Source organism: Sminthopsis crassicaudata, chromosome 1 (genome assembly GCF_048593235.1).
Source record: "Sminthopsis crassicaudata isolate SCR6 chromosome 1, ASM4859323v1, whole genome shotgun sequence".
Taxonomy (NCBI): domain Eukaryota; kingdom Metazoa; phylum Chordata; class Mammalia; order Dasyuromorphia; family Dasyuridae; genus Sminthopsis; species Sminthopsis crassicaudata.
This window is the reverse complement of record NC_133617.1, coordinates 414,692,038-414,711,593: the sequence shown is the minus strand read 5'-3', so window position 1 is coordinate 414,711,593 and position 19,556 is coordinate 414,692,038. Positions and strand designations below refer to the sequence as shown.

The following is a 19,556-nucleotide window of genomic DNA, read 5'->3' as shown; positions in this document are numbered from 1 at the left end:
ATGCTAAACTAGATAATCATTTTATTTATCAATTCCACTGACTTAACACCTTGTAAGAATCCTTGTTTCAGAGTTCTGGTCTATAACATCTCCCGCTTTCTTTGTTTTAGAATATAGGTGGTCACACCCTCCATGACTTCTCAAGGAAATTAGAACCCCAAAAAGGAGGTGATCATGCCTTTCCTGACTCCTAAAAAAGGGGGTGAAAACACCAAAAAAGGAGGTGATCACACCCTCCCTGACATCTCAGGAAGAAAGATGAAAACTAAAAGAAAATGGGGAATCAAACCAGATTAACAGGTTTCTGAAGGGTCTTACTTGAAAGAAGTATGCATAAATTCATCAAGTTATTACATAAGCACATAGCAATATAGCACAGGCTAGTAGTGATTTAACAAACAACATGAATCAACATGAGGAATTATACATGCCCATAAATCCTAAATCAATCTATTGTCTGTTACTTCATGTGTCTGGGAATCCAATGATTCCTGCAAGTTTTGAAGTCCTGCAATAGTCTCATCTTGTGTTAGGGAATCAATGATTCTTATAGGTTTTGAAGTCTTGTATCAGTCTTATCAACAGTTTTTCATCTCAGGGAACCCAATGATTCCTGCAAGTTTTGAACTTCTATAACTGTCTCATTATCAGCCATGCTCTTTCAGTATCAGATGTTTCTTAGGTCTTTTTCTTTGTTTTGAGGTTTTTTTTCTCTTTTTCTGTTTCTCTCCAGGTACTCATTGATACCCATCTGATTCTTTCTCCATCTGTAGAAATACAAGCAAAACCTTTGATCCAAGCAATTAATCTATCTGGACCCTTCTATTCACCACTTTCTGGATTTCTCCACATCACCTGGCAATTACATTGGAGCTGCTCACACTGGACACTGCCCTTCTGTTGGGTTAAAAAACTTATATTCTTCCCAATTGTAATCCCTTTCTGCCATGTGATTGATTGCTTTTCTACTGATTGATCATATCAGAGTCCTGAATTTCTAAAGACTCTCTGGGTGTAAGTCCAGCTGCCATCATGCTCCACCTGTTTTTTATTTGAGGTCTTAAGAGCTGGGCCCCGCCTCTCATTTCCCTGGATAAGTCTACATTCTGAGGCCCAGTGGAAGCCCTTGTGGCATTTTGGACATAGGGTTTTGGGTCTTCTCTTACCATGTCCTCTCACTCTATCTCTATGCTAACATTAAGCTTTCAAATGCTTTACTTTACCACACCGAAAGCATTGATGAATCTCTCTGGAAGTCCCCATGTTCTGCATCATAGCCTGGGTATAAAAGATATTTGTACCTACTGTGGCACAGCTTCTTATGATCTCCTCTAAAGGAGCATCTTTGTGTAGTCCCCATATAATTCTTCTACAAACTTCATTAACATTTTCCTTAGACAGCTTTCTTATCATAATTCCTGTAGCTGAATTTTCTCCAATAGTTCGTATGACAGCTGTTTGCAGACATCCCACAAAATCAGCAAAAGGTTCATTTGGACCTTCCTCTATTTTCATCAAGGCTTCTCCTTGATCTTGCTTTCCTGGGAGGATGCCCCATGCTTTTATAGCGGCAGCAGCAATTTGCTCATATGCTATCAAAAGGCAATTAATCTGTGCTGAAGTGTCTGCATACTGACTTTTATCTTCTAGTTGATTAAAGATGGTTTGTATATTAACTCCAGTTTGCCTATTTCATTGGACTTGTATCCTACTTGGCTCTCTATACTCTGAAAGCCACAACAAGTTTTGTCCAGGTTCTAAACATGTCCTTGCTATAGATTTCCAATCATTAGGGGTTAAAATTTCATAAGCCAAATTCTCTTCTGTCATCTTAATATAAGCCGCTGTAGCCCCATAAAAAGTGCAGTCCTTTTTCAAATCCTTAATAATCTCCAAATGAAAAGGAGTGTATCTTCTCCTGGCTTTACCTGAAGAATCAAATTCTTCAATCACAGGGTATCCTTCTATTAAATCAAATATAGCCTGTCCTTCTTTTTAGCTTTAATTGGTGCCTTTTGTAATCTTGTCATAAGCTGCTTCATAAGTGGTGCTGATTGTGTCACTGCCCCTCCCCCTCTTCCTTTTCCCTCCACCCATGAGGTGGGTAGGTCAGGGGATGGGGAATGCTCTAATAGCTCCTGCTGTGAAGCACCACATTCCTTAATTTCATCAGAATTGTACTTTGCTCATATTCTTGTCTAATTCTTCATGCTTTTCACCTAGTTTGTCAGTATCCTCTCCCTCCTGCACTTTCTTCTTTTTCCTTATTCTAATACTTATATAATTCCTTAAAGCCAATTGTATTAAGTTATATGTATATAATTTTTTTTAGGAATTGAAATAGGACCATTATCATTGTAATATTCACATAATTGCTCTCCTACTAATTGCCACTCATCTGGATCTAATTCTTTTTCCTTAGAGAACCAAGGAGATATGTATTGTACTGTTTCTAAAAGTAGAATGATCTGCCTCCAAGTTACAATCAAACCTTGTTTTTATTAAACTCATAAAAAAACCTTTTTTTTATTATGAGTTTAAACAAGCCTTTGACACATTTTTCTTGAGGTGGAAAAGAAGGCTCCTTTCTAAACATTTGTCTCATTTCAGCTGAAACATTAGTTTAGCCCTTAACAAAGTTTCTTTCTTGTCTATTTTTGTACTTACTCTAATTTCTGGGTCACAGATGTAGGTCCTTTGCCCCACATTGGGTACCAAAATATAATGTTCTTGTTTGGTTTTCTAGAGGTCTTGGAGAAGCCTTTATTTCAACAGATTAATCACCACAAGAATAAGCAGGTGTTAAAGTCCAAAAGTCTTTATTGTCTCCATGGCCTGGTGTTCAGCTAGCTTTCTTGTGGCCTTCAGAGGGGACTTGGTTTCAGTGGAGAAAATGCAGGAGGCCAGGCCAGCCACCATAAGGCTGATGAAGATGGAATGAATCTGTCTCAGCACCCTCTCTGGCTTATATATTCTATTCTAAGTATAAACCAATCATTATATCACTAGGAAACCATTATTTGTTGTAATATCAATCATACTGAACTTAGAGAACTATTAATCACCATGCTAAACTAGAAAACCATTGTTTTTATCAGTTTCACTGACTTAACACCTTGTAAGAAACCTTGTTTCAGAGATCTGACCCATAACAACATAGGTTTTGATTGAGGCAGAGTCAGAAAGATCTGAGTTCAAATCTGGTTTCAGACACTTACTAGCTGTTGGACTTTTGGCCAGTCACTTAATCCTGTTTGCCTCAATTTCTCCATTTGTAAAATGAGCTGGAGAAGGAAATGGCAAACCACTCCAGTATCTTTGGCAAGAAAATCCCAAATAGGGTTACTGAGTTGGACATAAAACAACTGAACTAACATAAGGATGGTTTAATTTGTTAATGACTTTGGTTGTCTTTAGAGATCCTTAATGGAGATTGTTTTTTCATTTGATAAAGATCTATGGAAGAATTCCTTATATTTAGTAATTGTGTTAGCTTGGATTAAATTAATAATTTTAATTGAATATATGAGTTTAAGCCTGATAATGACACCAAAATTCTTGATTGTTATGATTTTCAAATCACTGGCAGCCACTGTGCCAATGACTGTCAAACTCTTGTGTCATAATGACATAGAATTATATGTTTTCATATTCAGCAGCTAGATAACATAGTCAGGGAGACTTGAGTTTAAAACATACCACAGAAATTGGGTGACTCTGAATAAGGCACCTGAGCTCTTTCAACTTCAGTTTCAGCATCTTTAAAAAGCGAATAAAAATATCACTTACCTCACAGGGTTGTTATGAAGATCAAGTGAAATAAAGTGTTATGTGAATGGTATCTGTCCTCATTATTATTATTGTAGAAACTCTCCTCCGTTAAAGTGCCCTTCCAAAGTCTCATTATAGTGTGGGGGTGACTTTTGGATCATAGGGCTATATTGATAGAGAATCAAACTTTGGCAGTTATCACCAAGCTAGAAAATCTTTAGATACAAAACTCCAAGTAGACAATGTCTGTTATATAAACATCCTCTGAGCTGAATGAAAAGAATCAAGATTGGATTGGTAGCAAAGTGATGGATTTTTTGGACCAAAATACCCACCACAGGGATGTAATTTAAAATTATTGAAATATTGACTTGTGGAAGTTGAAATGCCAATTTAAAAAATTCTCCTACTCATACTTATTCTATTCTCTGCTTTAATATTTTAAAAAATATTTCCTGGATATTTTCTCCTCTTTGGAATCTACAAGGCAAGATAAAAATTACTATAGGCAATCCTTAGTATTCTTCATCAATTTATTGCTGGAAGCAACCTTAGAGGATATTAAATACAACCCCCTCATTTTACATATGAGAAGATTCAAATTCCCAGTTGTTAATATATTTGCCCAAAGTCAAATAGTTAAAGTTTCTGGGATAAGATTCAAACTCATCTTCATCACTTCAAGTCTAGCAGTCTTTTGGCTATACCCCTTAGTGACCTGTAAGTGACCTCTGAAGCTATCTAGTTCAACTTTTAAATGAACAGGCATCCCCCTTACACCATTCCAATCTCTCTCAGAATACTTCCTATTAGGAGGAGCCTACTAGCACTGAAAGCAATCCATTCTGTTTTTAGACAGTTTTGTTTGGTGGAATATTTTTCCTTAAAATAAATATATATCTGCTTCTCTGTAAGAAGGACTTATTTAGGTGGATTGGAAGGTTGCTTTGCAGCTATTGGTATTGCTAACTTAAACTTTCTAGGAAGCAAAATGCAGACAGGAGCAATGGACTAGGCGAATTAGATACTGGACCCAAATTGCTGGAGCATTGTCCTCTTGCTGAGATTTACAATGCTCCCCATTTTCTCTATTGCTTATCTTTCACTCAATCTATAATAGAAATATGTTTAAAAGAATTGCACATGTTTAGACTATAGTGGATTGCTTACTTTCTATGGGAGAAGGTAGGGAAGACAGAAGGAGAAAAATTTGGAACACAAGATTTTGCAAAGGTGAATGTTGAATTTATCTTTGCATATATTTGGACAAAATAAAAAACTATTAAAATTAAAAATACACATTTCCATTTTTATCATGCTGCACAAGAAAAATCAGTTTAAGAGGTGAAAGGAAAAAAAATGAGAGAGAAAAAGAAAACCAAGCAAACAGCAACAACAAAAAGATGAAAATACTATGCTTTGATCCCACTTTGTCTCCATAGTTCTATCTCAGATATATGCTAATGTTCATTTCACCTACTTCCCTAATTCTTTCTCTTTATTATAATCATGGAACGGCTTTCTGAGGATCTCCCACTGTCAAAATTTAATGATTGAGAACCACTACAGTTAACAATCATCATGTGTGTATATATTTTTAAACCATCCAGGAGCTGAATGTCACAAGCTGCAGTGGTCCCAGACTGAAAGGAGATAAACTTCTTCTCTATGCAAGTACATTTTGCAACAGATTGACTGTAGTGGATGTAAGTTGGAGTGGAGCTACAGATTTGGGTGTGCTGGCTCTTGTTGAAGGAGCTTCAAGGTATAGTGTCAAAAATTATTATTTTTCCTCAAGTGTAAAAGTCACCTTTCCTTTTCCTGTTATCAGTGTCTGTAGAAAGAATAGCATCAGGTGACTTGTGCATAACAGCAGTGAACTTGAAGTCAAGAAGACCTGTGTTCAAATTCTGTCTCAGATTCTTAGTAGCAATGTGACTCTGGGCAAGTTACTTACTTTCTCAATTTCCTCATCTACAAAATGTGTATAATAATATCTACTTCATGGGGTTTTTGTGAGCATCAAAGGAAATACTATATTGAAAATGCATAATTATAAATTTTTTCTAGCCCTAGTAACGGGTTATAATCTTAACTAGTATTTTGTAGTGACAATTCCGTGTCATCTTCAATTTGGGATTTTACTTTAATAATTAACTATTGTTTTATCAATTCTGGGAGTTTAGCTCCAAGAGTATTGAAACGTTCTTCATTCATGTAAATTGGTAATTCTGTAATCTAAAAATCTTCTAGAGTTGTCTGGAGGCACTCAGGGTTTCAGTCAGTTGTCTTAGTGTGTGCCCACAAATACTGTTGTTGTTTGTCCTTCATTCTCAAAAAGGACCATGACAGCAGGGAGGGGATGCCAGGACATGTAAGTGAATTGGATTTCTAGTGATGGAGGGCTGGGCAAGGTCACCTGCCTAACTTTCCCCTCCAAGCCATCTGGATCCAGTAGCCAGATATAGATCAGGATGACTGGAGATGGCCCATGATGCAGTGGGAGACCTTGGACTTTTTAAGCTTGAACAAGTCTCAATTTGACTAAAATCAAACAACAACAACAACAAAAACCCAACAGCTTACTAAAAATATTTAAGCACTTTATATTTTAAGTTTAATCTGCATTATTTTTCTCCTGAGGCAATTGGTGTTAAGTGGCTTGCCCAGGGTCACACACTAGGGAGTGTGTGTCTGAGGTCATATTTAAACTCAGGTCCTCCTGACTTGAGGGCTGGTGCTCTATCCAGTGCACCACCAAGTGCCCCTTAATCTGCATTATTAACAAACATTTTCTCAATCATTTTAAGTCAAGACAATCAACAAAATGATTTTTAAATCCCTGATTTGTAGCCTTCATCCATTTTCTAGATATAAATTCACACAATGAATATTTAGTAATCTTCTGATATTGATATATCTTTATCTAGAGATTTATTTAAATATGACTCTATCTATAAAACTCCATAGATATGCTTCTCTCTGTAGAGCTACATATCTGTATGCAGATAGAAATACATCTATATAGACAGGTAAAGATACATCTTTTTTAAATAAAGAAAAAAAATGATTCAAGTATAACTTTAATTGTGTTTACTTTTAGCCTTCTTGGATTATCTATTAATGGATGCCAAATTACAGACAAAGCAATCAGAGCCTTAGTTAAAAAACATGGAAACAGGTAAGAACATTCAACTTTTCATCTATATACAACTATTACATATTAGTCACAGAAACATTGAAAACTTCTTCGGGGTGCTCACTGCTGAGTTACTGTAATTTTGTGTTTTATCTTGTTACCTATTACTTGGAGTACCTATAAACAAATCTATAATAGAGCAAGAAAATTTGTCCCATGAACATGGGACACTATTGTGCTGGAAATTTGGAGGGTTACCAACAGCACTAATCTGAGAATACTTCCTTTAATGTTAATCTTGCTTACCACAGTGAGTAATAGTGGTCTCAATACAAAGAGGCTATCTCCCTCATTCTTTGTTTTAGAAATCTTGTGAGATTCCAAGAAATGACTCCTCTTTCTGGAGTTTGTGCAGCCAATGCTGCTATTTGTACCTGGTCCAAAAAATTTGTACCTGGTCCTAGTTATACTTCTGTCCCTAAACAGTGTACTACCCCCGACATCATCACCCCTACCTAAAATTCAAGTATGTATATAATAGAAAGCTCCTTGTCTATTGTCACCCTCAACTGTGAAATTTAAAAGTTATATTTCGTCTTGAAGGCTTCATGTAGAATATATTACATCAGACTAATTTTGTTTTCATGTATGTGTGGCAGTCCTAGAGTGTTAGATTAGGGGACTGGAGGTGAATTACTTTTTCTAGAAGTTGACAAAGCATTTGACAAAAATGCACAGAAATTCTTGTTGATTAGATAGAAATGTTTGGTTTAAACCAAAGCTTTTTAAACTGTAGGTTGCAACCCCAATATCACAAAATTATGATTTATTATCAGTAAATATTTTATTTGTATACCTATTTTATATACCTATGTACTCAGGATTGTGTAAAAATTTTCTTTGGCAAAAAGGGGTCACAAGTGGAAAAAGTTTAAGAAACCCTGGTTCAAACAATAATATAATTTAGGAAATAGATAACTGGTTGGGTACAAAGTAGTAATTAATGGTTCTAGGTCACCTTGAAAAGCAGATTCAAATGGAATAATCTAGGTATTTTATCTGTTGTGTAATTTTTGTTGTTGTTGCTAGTAACTTATGTATGCATATGACATAGGTAACATGTTGGATGCATCAGGATGGATAAAGATCTCAACAAGCCAGAATATTGGGTTGAATCTAATAATGGGATAAATAATTCTTAAATTTGTTTTAAGAATAATCTTTATATAAGTTAGAGAGTTTTGACTTGAGTTTATCTGAAAAAATAATCTGTTTCTTTTTTAGCTTATTACGAATGTAATAATAATCAACAATTTCAAATAGCTGTCAAGAAAGTTTACATATTAGGATGCATTGAGATATTATTCATGATTAGGGAATAATAATTCTATTGTACCCTATACTGGTAGAATACATCTAGAATTGTTATGTAGTTTTGAATTTTTTTTGAAGATTTTTTATAGAGCAGGCTTCTGTGCTTATTCTAGGGGCATTAGCTGTTTTTATCTTACCCCCATGAGAGATACTCAGAAGGACATTCATGAATAGCAGTTATGATTTTAGCCTTTTATTTAGTGATATCTCTTTCTCTGTCAAAAGTAAACTTTTATTGGGATACAAATTATGTATTTTTATCTCATATAACATTATTTTTAAATAGTAGATTATCAGTTGCTTGCCTTCTTTCTAATATGATAACATAGTCTTCTATTTATATCATGATTCAGACAAGAATGGAATAGAATGACTATGTCTAGACACTGGAGATTGTTTACTGTCTGATTATTTCTGATGTTTCTGACTTTCTACTTGCTGTAGAAAAATATTCTACCAAATGGACTTAAAATCATTTTTTCCTTTAAAAACAACCAGTATAATTGACTGTGGGAGGTTTTAGCACAACTTACCTTGTTCTAAGATGCTTTGTTTTTCTTCTCTATGTAAATCCTACTCATTCAAATCCCATTCTCTCTCTGACAATCTCCTTGATTTTTCCAGTCAACAACCATTCTTTTAGTGATTGAGCTCCTGTGACATTTATAATCCTTAAAACATAATCAGATACCCTCAAATCATAGAATCTTGAAATTACAGGTTTTTCAATTGTCATCTAGTCTGACTCATAATTGAATTAAGAATCACCACCAAATTATAATTAATAAATGGCTATTCAATCCCTGATTGAAGATCTCTAAAGAAAGACCTATATATTACCTTTAGATCCTTCTACTTCTTTTTGAAACATCTCTCATTTGCAGGAAGTTTCTCTTCAAATTAAAAAAAAAGATTAAGTATGTCTCTTTTCAGCTTTTACCCTTTGCCCATGATTCTTCTTTCTGAGTTCAAATAAAACAAGACTATTCTCTCTCTTTCTTTTTTACATTATTGGCCTTCACATACTTGAAGACAGATTTTATAGAGTCTTACATGATAAAGATACCCAACTCCTTCAACTAATCTTCATATGGCATAGACTTGAAACATCAGGTTCTCCTGGCTGCTGTTCCCTGGTCACCCTCCAACTTATTAATATTCTTTCTGGATATATTATATAACTCTCTGTGATCCTCTATACTATACAGTCCGTGGGATTTTCTTGGCAAAAATACTGGAGTAGTTTTATTTTCTTTTCCAGTGGTTTTAAGGCAAAAAGAGGCATACTTACCTCTGGTTTGACTTACCATACAGCAAGTAAATTTCCGAGGCTGGATTTGACCTTAGGTCTTCCTGACCTCAGGACCAGTGCTCTGTCCACTGAACCATCACTTCACTGTTTGCCAAGTATTTACTGCATATATATTCTCCCAAGAGATTGTAAGGTAAAACATTATTTTCTGCTTTTATATTTTTCAAAGTTTCTAGCATGCTATGATACTGAATACATAATTATCCGATAGATACCTGTTGAATTCTACTTTGCAAAGAGTATTTAACCAAATCTTCAATAGAATGACTGTGATATATACATATCTTCTATATATTGGGAGCATCTTACTTTTAAAATCTTACTTCTTTTTGACATTGTCATCTCTGGGCTATAACACCACTAAATCTAAAGAGAGACTCACTTAGAATTAGGGGCAGAAACATAGCTTTAAATAATATTTCTTGCCACACATCTCATATGATTTAAATCTTTAGCTTCAGTCATTGGTATATTGGCTCTGAGGTATCATTTAGTCATGAACTCAGTTATAGAAACTTTTCAGATTAGTTGTAGGTTTCAGAGATGGCATGTACACAAACACAATACACACACACAGGAAAATATACAAGAATTATATATATATATATATATATATATATATATATATATATATATATAATGTATATTTTAGAGAAAGTATGCAAGAATTTCCCACAGCTATGTGTCTAGCTCCATTCCAATTTGTACTAGGACAGAGTCCAACTCTGCCCTGGAGTCCAACAGAACTCAACTAAAATTCATAGGAATGGGGATGTGGGGGTTGCCATAGATTCTTAGAGGAAGATATTGGAGTATATCTTCAGTATAGTAGGGCTCAAGCCAGGGATCCAGCACCTAAAACAATGCATTATGATGCTGGTTGTAGTGGTTATTGTAATGATTCACATTTATTTGTTATCCCTAAAATCTTTCCTCACAAAAGTCATTTGAGGTGGATTCATTTTATACACATGGAAATTGAGACTCTGAAAGTTTAAGTAACCACAGAGCTAGAAAGAGAATAAGACAGAATTTAAACATTGATACTCTAATACCACATTCTGTGCTTTATCCACCTCAATGTCTGGAGAGTGCTATAGAGACTTTCCCTTTCTAATAGTGATTTTTAATCAAGAAGTCAAAAAAGTGTATGTCTAAGAAAGGCTTAAGCTAAATCTGGTTAGAAGAAATATGGCAACAATAAGGATGTGTGGGATCAAAGGCAAGGGGTCACTAAGTTGGGGGTAATATTACTCACTGCTTCCTTGTTCCCTTTTCTACTAGAGAGCATGGCCAAGCATGTATATTCTTCTTGGTGAATTCCAGTTATTACTATAATCAGTAATGGACACAGTCTATATTTGCTATTGCCTTGTAAAAAGTGGAGTTAATTAAACTAAATCATGTGTGTGTGCACACATTTGTATCCCTATCTGCTACTTTATTAAAGAAAGCAGAAAGTCAGAATAAAACATGAATGATACTAAATCATTCAATACACATTTATTTAGCATCTACTATGTACCAGGCAATTATGTACAAACAAGATACATATAAGATAATTTGAAGATAATTAATAGATATACGGTGCTGGCCTGGGAATCAGGAAAGGCTGCTCATAGAAATTTTGTCTGGGTCTTGAAGAAAGCTAAGGAAACCAGGAGACAGAGCTGAGAGAATTTTCAGTGAAAATTTCTGGAGTTTGGAGATGGAATATCTTAAGCAAGGAAAGGAAGGAAAGCCTGTATCATTGGATGGATGAATATATGGTGGAAAGGGAGACAGAATAAGCTATAAGACTAGAACCGTAGGGAAGAGACTAGGATGTGAAAGACTTTAAACACTAAACAGAGCATATAATCCCAAGAGTGTTAGGGAACTGCTGGAGTTTACTGAATAGGGGGATGACATGGTTAGATCTGCATTTTAGGAAGATTAATTTGATAGTTGAGTAAATGACAGATGGGAGTAGGGGAAGAATTAATGCAGGGAGATCAAACAGCAGGATGTTATAGTATTTCAGGTATCAGGGGATGAAGGTGGTAACCGGGTCATAGGAAAGAAGGGAGACCATCCAGAAAATCTACAAACCTCTCCTACTTTCTTGGCTACTCCCTCCAGTAAAAGCATGCCTGGAGTGACAAAGTTGGCTTTGTAATCTTGGGTGGCAAGAGGTGAGGAGTAGCAATCATGAGCTAGTAGCCCCTGGGAAGAGTACAGATTTATTAACTTCCAAAGTGGAAAGAAAATATTTGGTTTCATAATTAGAGCTTCTCATTTCATTTGATTCATAGATCTGTACTGGCCTTGACCTCTGTAAATGATGTCGTCTAAAAGAGACATTACATTTCTTTAAAATTCTATTTAAAAAATATTAAAAACTCTTAGGAGAGCTAAGTAGGTTCTGGGGATGGGGAAGCCTGCTCAAATCATATTCTGATGTTTTATTGTACACAAATTTGGGATGGTTAAATTACTTTAGTTGTTGCATATCTGTCCCTTCAAATGTTAATCAATAAAATGCATAGTTCTCCTAAGAGTTTTTAACATTTTCTCTTTTTTAAAAAAATAGAATTAAAAAAAATGTAATGTCTCTTTTAGACGACATCATTTACAGAGGTCAAGGCCAGCACAGATCTATGAATCAAATGGAATGAGAAGCTCTAATTATGAAACCAAATCTTTTCTTTCCACTTTGGAAGTTAATTCAATGCAATTACAGAGATTTAGCCTTTTGATGAACCCATGAAATTCTCATTAATGTTGAGGAAATAACATACAATCTCATTGAGAGGAGAATATATGACATTGCATCTCAGAAGAAATATGCATGGCTTTTATAAGATGGGCTGAATCTTGTACAAGGAGGGAAGCAACAATTTTTGATTAACAAATTGCCAGCATGGGGCACTTTGCTTCAATTTTCAGCAATTTAAATCCCAGTATTAATCAGCTTTTGTAGAATACCACCTGCTGTTCACAAACCAGCAAGGAAGGCATTAGCTGGAAATTGTAGCATTTGATCAGAGACTATGCTGGCCACTGCCTATATTTTGTTTGAACACCACCTTTATATTATTATCATTATTATTATTATTATCATTCAGGAATTGGACCATGCATACTACGTCATTATCAAATGACTTTTCTAAGAGCCTTTTTTTAAAGCTAATGAACAGTGGTGATAAATCATCAAATCTCCTACTAAGTAGATCTTAGATTTGTGTTGTATGAACATATTAAACCAAAATTAGAATGATGGAAACAAAGAAACTTTCAAGATTTTTGACTGAGAGATGAGGAGGGAGTTTTGAGTTTGGGTCATGAGCAGTCCTTTATAGCTGGAACATAAGATTCATTGAGGGCATGAGTATTTTTTAAAAAAACCTGGAAAAGTAGATGGGAGTCAGATTTTAAAAGCTTATGTACCAGGACAAGAAGTTAACATTTTTGTAGGAAAAAAAATAGAAAGAGCTTTTATATTCTCTGCACTTTTCAGTCAGCTCTGTGGTGGTAAAGATGTAGTTTGATGATGACTCTGGTAGAGTCATTTAAACTTGTGAAAGCCTATCTATTGATTTCTTGTACCTTCATCTAACAGCTCAAGAAAATTCAAAATGCAGTTAGGTGGTGATAATATCTCTTCTGTCTTATGCTTTGCTTGATATTTATAGTATAAATGATCATTGAACAAAATGGATCTCTACTTTTTAGGGTTGCTGGGTGGCATAGTGGATAAAATATGGAAATTAGAACCAGGAAGACTTGAATTCAAATTCAACCACAGGTGCATGACTGAGCAAATCACTTAACCTCTCTCTGCCTTGGTTTCCACATGTAAAATGAGAATAAAAGTAACATTTATTTCCCATAGTTATTGTGAGGATCAAATCAGAGAATAAAATTGTAAACTCTTAGCACAGTTCCTGGTACATAGTAGGGGGTTAATAAATGCTTTTCCCCTTTACTCCCTTGAATGAATGTATAAAAAATCATTTATTAAAAACTTAATGTGTGTGTGTGTGTGTGTGTGTGTGTGTGTGTGTGTGTGTGTGTGTACTGTTCTAAGCTTTGGGGCTAAGCTCTGGGTTCTAAGCGAGCAAAGATAATGTAAAGATAGAAAAATAGACATTTGGATGGGCAGTTACTGATGTTTTCTTGCTTACCTTTTTTTCCTAAATGCAATAATATTTATGATCCTTCTCCTCCCAAAACAAAAACAAAAACATGATAGTTTCTTCTTTTTCAGATATCTTGAGAGTGGATACCTCAGTACCTTCAAAAAGTCTTATTGCAATTTTAAGCTAAAGCCATAAAATGTCCCCAAAATCTTTTAAGACTTTTAAGATTTTTTTAAATAATTTTTTATTATATATTTTTATAATATTATCCCTTGTATTCATTTTTCCAAATTATCCCCCCTCCGTCTACTCCCTCCCCCCGATGACAGGCAATCCCATACATTTTACATGTGTTACAATATAACCTAGATACAATACATGTGTGTAAATACCATTTTCTTGTTGCACAATAAGTTTTAGATTCCGAAGGTACATGTAACCTGGGCAGACAGATATTAGTGCTAACAATTTGCATTCATTTCCCAGTGTTTCTTCTCTGGGTGTAGCTACCTCTGTCCATCATTGATCAACTGGAAGTAGTTGGCTCTTCTTTATGTTGAAGATTTCCACTTCCATCAGAATACATCTTCATACAGTGTTGTTGTTGAAGTGTACAGTGATCTTCTGGTTCTGCTCATTTCACTCAGCAACAGTTGATGTAAGTCTCTCCAAGCCTCTCTGTATTCCTCCTGCTGGTCATTTCTTACAGAGCAATAATATTCCATAACCTTCATATACCATAATTTACCCAACCATTCTCCAACTGATGGACATCCATTCATCTTCCAGTTTCTAGCTACAACAAAAAGAGCTGCCACAAACATTTTGGCACATATATGTCTCTTTCCGCTCTTTAATATTTCTTTGGGATATAAGCCCAGTAGTAGCACTGCTGGGTCAAAGGGTATGCACAGTTTGATAACTTTTTGGGCATAGTTCCAAATTACTCTCCAGAATGGCTGGATTCTTTCACAACTCCACCAGCAATGTATTAGACTTTTAAGATTGAACTAAAACTTTTGGGACATGCCACATGTCTCCTTTGTGTAGTGATACTTCTGTATCTAATTGTCCAGTTGTCTTCTTTCCCCTTTCTCCCATCCCCAAAAGCTTTTACAAGAGCAGGATTCTCTCAGGAACTATTGCTTGGTCTGAGGAACCTGCAATTTTACTTTAAGGAACTCACACTAACCATGAAAATCAGCTTTTTAAAAAAAGCAATTTAAAGCCTTAAGACAATTGCCTAGAGTCCTAGATCACAGAGAGGCTAAATAATTTGTGTATTATCTCAATGCCAGTACATAGTCCTGTGAACTCAACTGTTATTCAAGGGCAGCTGTCTCTCCCACATTGCATTTTTTTCCCTCTTACTACTTGCTTTCCCCTCTTTCATTTTCTCATTTTACCTATTTGGGACTTTGATTAGTCGAGGGATGTGAGCATAATTTGTTATAGTAATCCTGATATTTATTTTCTATCAGTAGTCCATTGTCCTTTTAGTTTATCCTTAGATGCTCTTGATGTGACTGGACTTAATTTGATGCTAAAAAGTCAAAACAGGTAATGAGACATTAGACACCATTAAGAGAGACCCATGAATCAAGAGGCACTACTCTCTTTCTTGCCTGAGACAACATCTAGAATATTTTGTTAATCCCTATTTTAGTTACATATTGATGGGCTGTGAGTAAGTGCGACAGAGTGGACAGAGCACAGGGGCTTGGAATTAAGAAGATTCCTTTCACTTTCATCTAATATTCCTTTCTTGAACTGTGGATTAAATTTGTGACACATAATAGCTGTGAGACCCTGCTTAAAACATTTAACCTCCATGATCCTTCAGAAAAACCCTACAACTCATGCACTAAGGTGTGGATAGTATATAATCTACATTGGTATATTAAGTTTCTATATCCTGCCTGATAAAATCATAGGTCTTTCCTGTGTGAATAAAACCATGATGTTTGTCCATCATGATCAAGAATCTGAGATTGATATGTTATGAAGACTGCTTAAATAAAGTGTTCATGTTGAAGGAATTTTCCTAAAGCAGGGTTCTCATCCTATCATTCTTCTGCTCTAGAATGAAATATAAATTCCGTTGTGGGGTATTTAAGGCATTTACAGCTAAATAGCATATTAGATTAGGGAATTGAGGCTGGAATCAAGATATAACTTTGTTACCTTGAGTGACTCATTTAACCACTGTCTACCTCAGTTTCCTCATCTGTAAAATGGAGTTAAGTCCCATGGTTGTGTTTGTGATCAGTGAGATAATATTTCTAAAGCACTTAGCATAATACCTGACTAATAATAGGAACTTAATAAACGGTTCTTCCTTCCTCCTTCCTTACCTTCCACCCCATGTTATACCTGGTTCCAAATTAACTTTCCAGTACTTTGTTACACATACTTTATTTGATTTTTTTTTCTTTTGTTCCTCACAAAACTAAATTTCCCATTTCTGAGCCATTGCATTTGCTGTTCATGGTGGCTGAAATTTACTTCCTTCTTGCCTCTATTTCTTTGAAAATCTTCTTAAACTTAAGAGCCTCCTTATATATAAAATGTTTCATAATGAGAAATTGTCTTAGGTTTGTTCAGAACTGATAATGAGTAGATTAATATTATCTTGAAGAGAAGTCTCTAATGATGAGCACTAGTAATATTTTTGATCCCATATTTTTACTAATAAGTAACAAATACTAATTTAACATTTTATATCTGACTTTTAATAAAGGTTAATAAGTATGTAAGAAAATATTTTTAATTTTTTAACCAATTTTTATTAATACTTTCAATGATGTTATTAAGTATATCTAGTTTACAAATGATAAAGCTGTGAAGAATAATTAACATGTTAGATGATAGGATCAAAATATTTTGGGCAGATTAGAATGATGTACTTTAATAAGATGAAAATCAATGAAGATAAATTAATTTATAATCTTTAAGAGAATCAATTATATAATTGCAGGCAGGAAAAAGTATGATTGCATAGAAATTCTAGCATATTTATGGGTTGAATGAGATGATATCAAAGGACCTTTTCATTCATGAGATACTTTGAAATATGTTTTACCCATTTTGACTATCTTGTGATGAGTTTGAGCTGTTAAACATTTTATGGTGAAGGTTGATAAGAAATTCATACCTATCCAGAGGCCATAACAAGCACATGGAGTTAAAATATATGGAGGTGAAAAGTCTACCAAGAGTACTATTCTGAAGAATAATCTAGCAAATGCATACTTGTTTACTAAGAATATTGCCAGTAACTTTTCAGGATATGTTATAGAGATCTTATTCTTCCAATGGGAAGAGAGAAAAGGTCACTTTATATGGTCATCTGTTTTACCCAGTGATTTCAGTGTTCTTATACTCTAATGACATAGCTGTTTTTATAGACTGCATACTATATCTAGCAGACTAAAAATCAATATTGATCATCTATTGAGTATAGTTCTATGGGGCATTTGATGAGTCAATCCTTTTTGTTGTGATTTCCTCTTATTGTAGAGGATGCACTAAATGTTCCATATTGTCTTTCAATAGAATGAAGATTGTACTCTCAGGATTTCTTATGCCTGTCTTTTTTTTTTTTGTCGACTTGCTCAGGACAATAATTACATATAGTTTTTTTGTTTTTTGCTATGGTTATCTGTTTCTCTGAACTGAGATGGTGAGCTCGGGAGAAAAGCAGTTTTTCTAAGTGAGAAATTGATCATAATTTTTATACTCTTAAATGGAATTTATAAAATTAAATTTAATGTATATAAATATAAAATCATTTACGTAAATTATGTGTTATGTGAATATAAAATTAAACATAGTTTATACTTTTCAATATAAAGATATCACAAATTTATCAGTTGTGTGTTGATAAAAGGAAATTGAATGTTTTCCTTAAGACTAAGATAGTCCCAAGTCTCTCCTGTGGGAATACTTTGATGCCAAGATATCTATGGCAGAGTTAAGGTGCTTATGTCTACTTATGTCTACTTGACACAGTTGGAATTGTCATGCTCACCTGTGGTTCACTAAAAATTTCAACCTCTCCAATTAAGCATCTGTCAGTGCTGTCCAAGAAAACCTGAAGGTCTCTTGGGAATGGAAGGAAGAAATTCAAGATTTTGCACTTGTATGGAGAAATGCTGTAAATTGCATTGGGGCTCTCTTTTTGAAACTATCACACAACATATTTATTCAGTTTTTTTTTTTACCATGAAAAATTTAGCTTCACACCCTAAGTGGATTTTGTTAAGTATTTGGTTTGTGGAAATTAATTTCAGCTTGGAGACATTTGGCCCCTCTGAAAAGATTCAGGGCTTTTAGTAGTCTTAGTGAGACCAGAGGCAGAACTGAATGAGTATAGAATGGGAAGCCATGATATGAATAATAAATGCTGCACAGTAGAGACTGAATTTTTGTATATAACATATCATCCTTCCGATAGCCCCTGCTGTGTGACATTTTGCTTCTGGGGACCTTAGTTTCTCAATCTTGCTTTAATGTTTTTCTACAACTACCTAACTTGCCAAGATGATGAAGTTTTAAAAATTTATACTTCCCAAGGTGTGTGACAATGTCAAATAGAGGGGCTAACTCCTGGGGGAACTTTGAATATAATTGCTTCAGGCAGATGTTTGTGTTCTCTTAGCCCTGTGAAAGGAGCAGTAGAAAGAAGTAAGTTAGCGCTATTGCAAATTTTGAAGAATGAATGGAACTATTTTTGCCTGCCAAATATCAAGAGAAGGCTCTTTGTCTTGAGATGCTTTTAAGAGTAAAATAATCTAGGTGGGATGGGGGAGGAGAACTCACAAATTATCCTCAAATTGCTATATTTAAAAAAAAACCCTTAAAAATTAAAGCTTTATTAATCCTTCTTTTTACATCAAATTTAATTCTAATTATACATTTCCCCTAACTGGTGAATCTTCTCTCTTAACAAATATTAAAACAAATTTAAAAAACAATGGTATAGTAAGTGGGTAGAGCCTTAGATTCTGATTCAGAAGGCCCTGAGTTCAAATATGTTGTCTCAGATATTTCATATTGTGTGATCCTGGGCAAAACACTTAACCTCTTTGGATTCCTGTCTCCTTTTACTAATGAAGTTTTTACTAATGAAGAATAATGATGTTTAGTGGTTCATACAAGCTTAAGAAGCCATGTTGTCTCAAATCCCATACCACTTTCCAAGAGATTTCTTATTACCTAATAAGTCTGAACACCATATAGGTTCAAATGAAGCCTTATCTGTCTGAACCTGTCTTTCTTTCCCATCTGCCCTAGTTGGTGCTGAGATTTCCCTCTTCCCATCTTGTCCTGAGTGAAGTACAGAATCCTAACTGAAGAAATTGAGGAAACTCAGAGGGATAAAAATAAAACTTTAATATATAATTAAGAGGAAGGTATTGGCAAGCTATAGTAAATTAGATAGCTTACTATGACTATATTTTCATAGGCAGAATTGTGCTTTTCTTTTAATCTTTTCTGAATCTGATTTTTGGTTCTGGAAATTTCCTTTTTTTTAATCTCACTCCATCCTTCCCATGGGGGTGGGTTAGATTATGTTTGAGGTGCTCAGATCTGACTTTCTGGGAGTCTAGATTAGTAACATAAAAAGTCAGAATCAGGAGCAGGGGAAGGGAAGGAATTCTCCCAATTTAAAAGAGAATAGAAGGTAGGAGTCAGTTACTCCTTCTTGTATCATTTATGACAGTTTAACATTAAGGTGTTAGTGGCAAGCTTAGATTTCACTTTTCCAAAAGGTACATCATGGATCAAACAGCCCAGTACCAAGTAAGCCCAGTAACAAGTCAGTCAGTAAGGAATT

General features: G+C 34.7%; 1 protein-coding gene across 3 annotated transcripts in view; it reads left to right on the top strand.

Moving 5' to 3' along the window:
- LOC141550009 (uncharacterized) overlaps window positions 1-19,556 on the top strand; it is a 188,947-nt gene that overhangs the window by 104,241 nt on the left and 65,150 nt on the right. For 2 of the 3 annotated variants that reach the window (XM_074280136.1, XM_074280135.1), the window contains 2 exons: window positions 5,382-5,536; window positions 6,875-6,952. In XM_074280136.1, the coding sequence (XP_074136237.1) occupies window positions 5,382-5,536; window positions 6,875-6,952 (233 nt within the window). Of the gene's footprint in view, window positions 1-5,381; window positions 5,537-6,874; window positions 6,953-9,545; window positions 10,162-19,556 lie in introns of those variants that run through there. The other variant, XM_074280137.1, reaches the window with a different exon arrangement.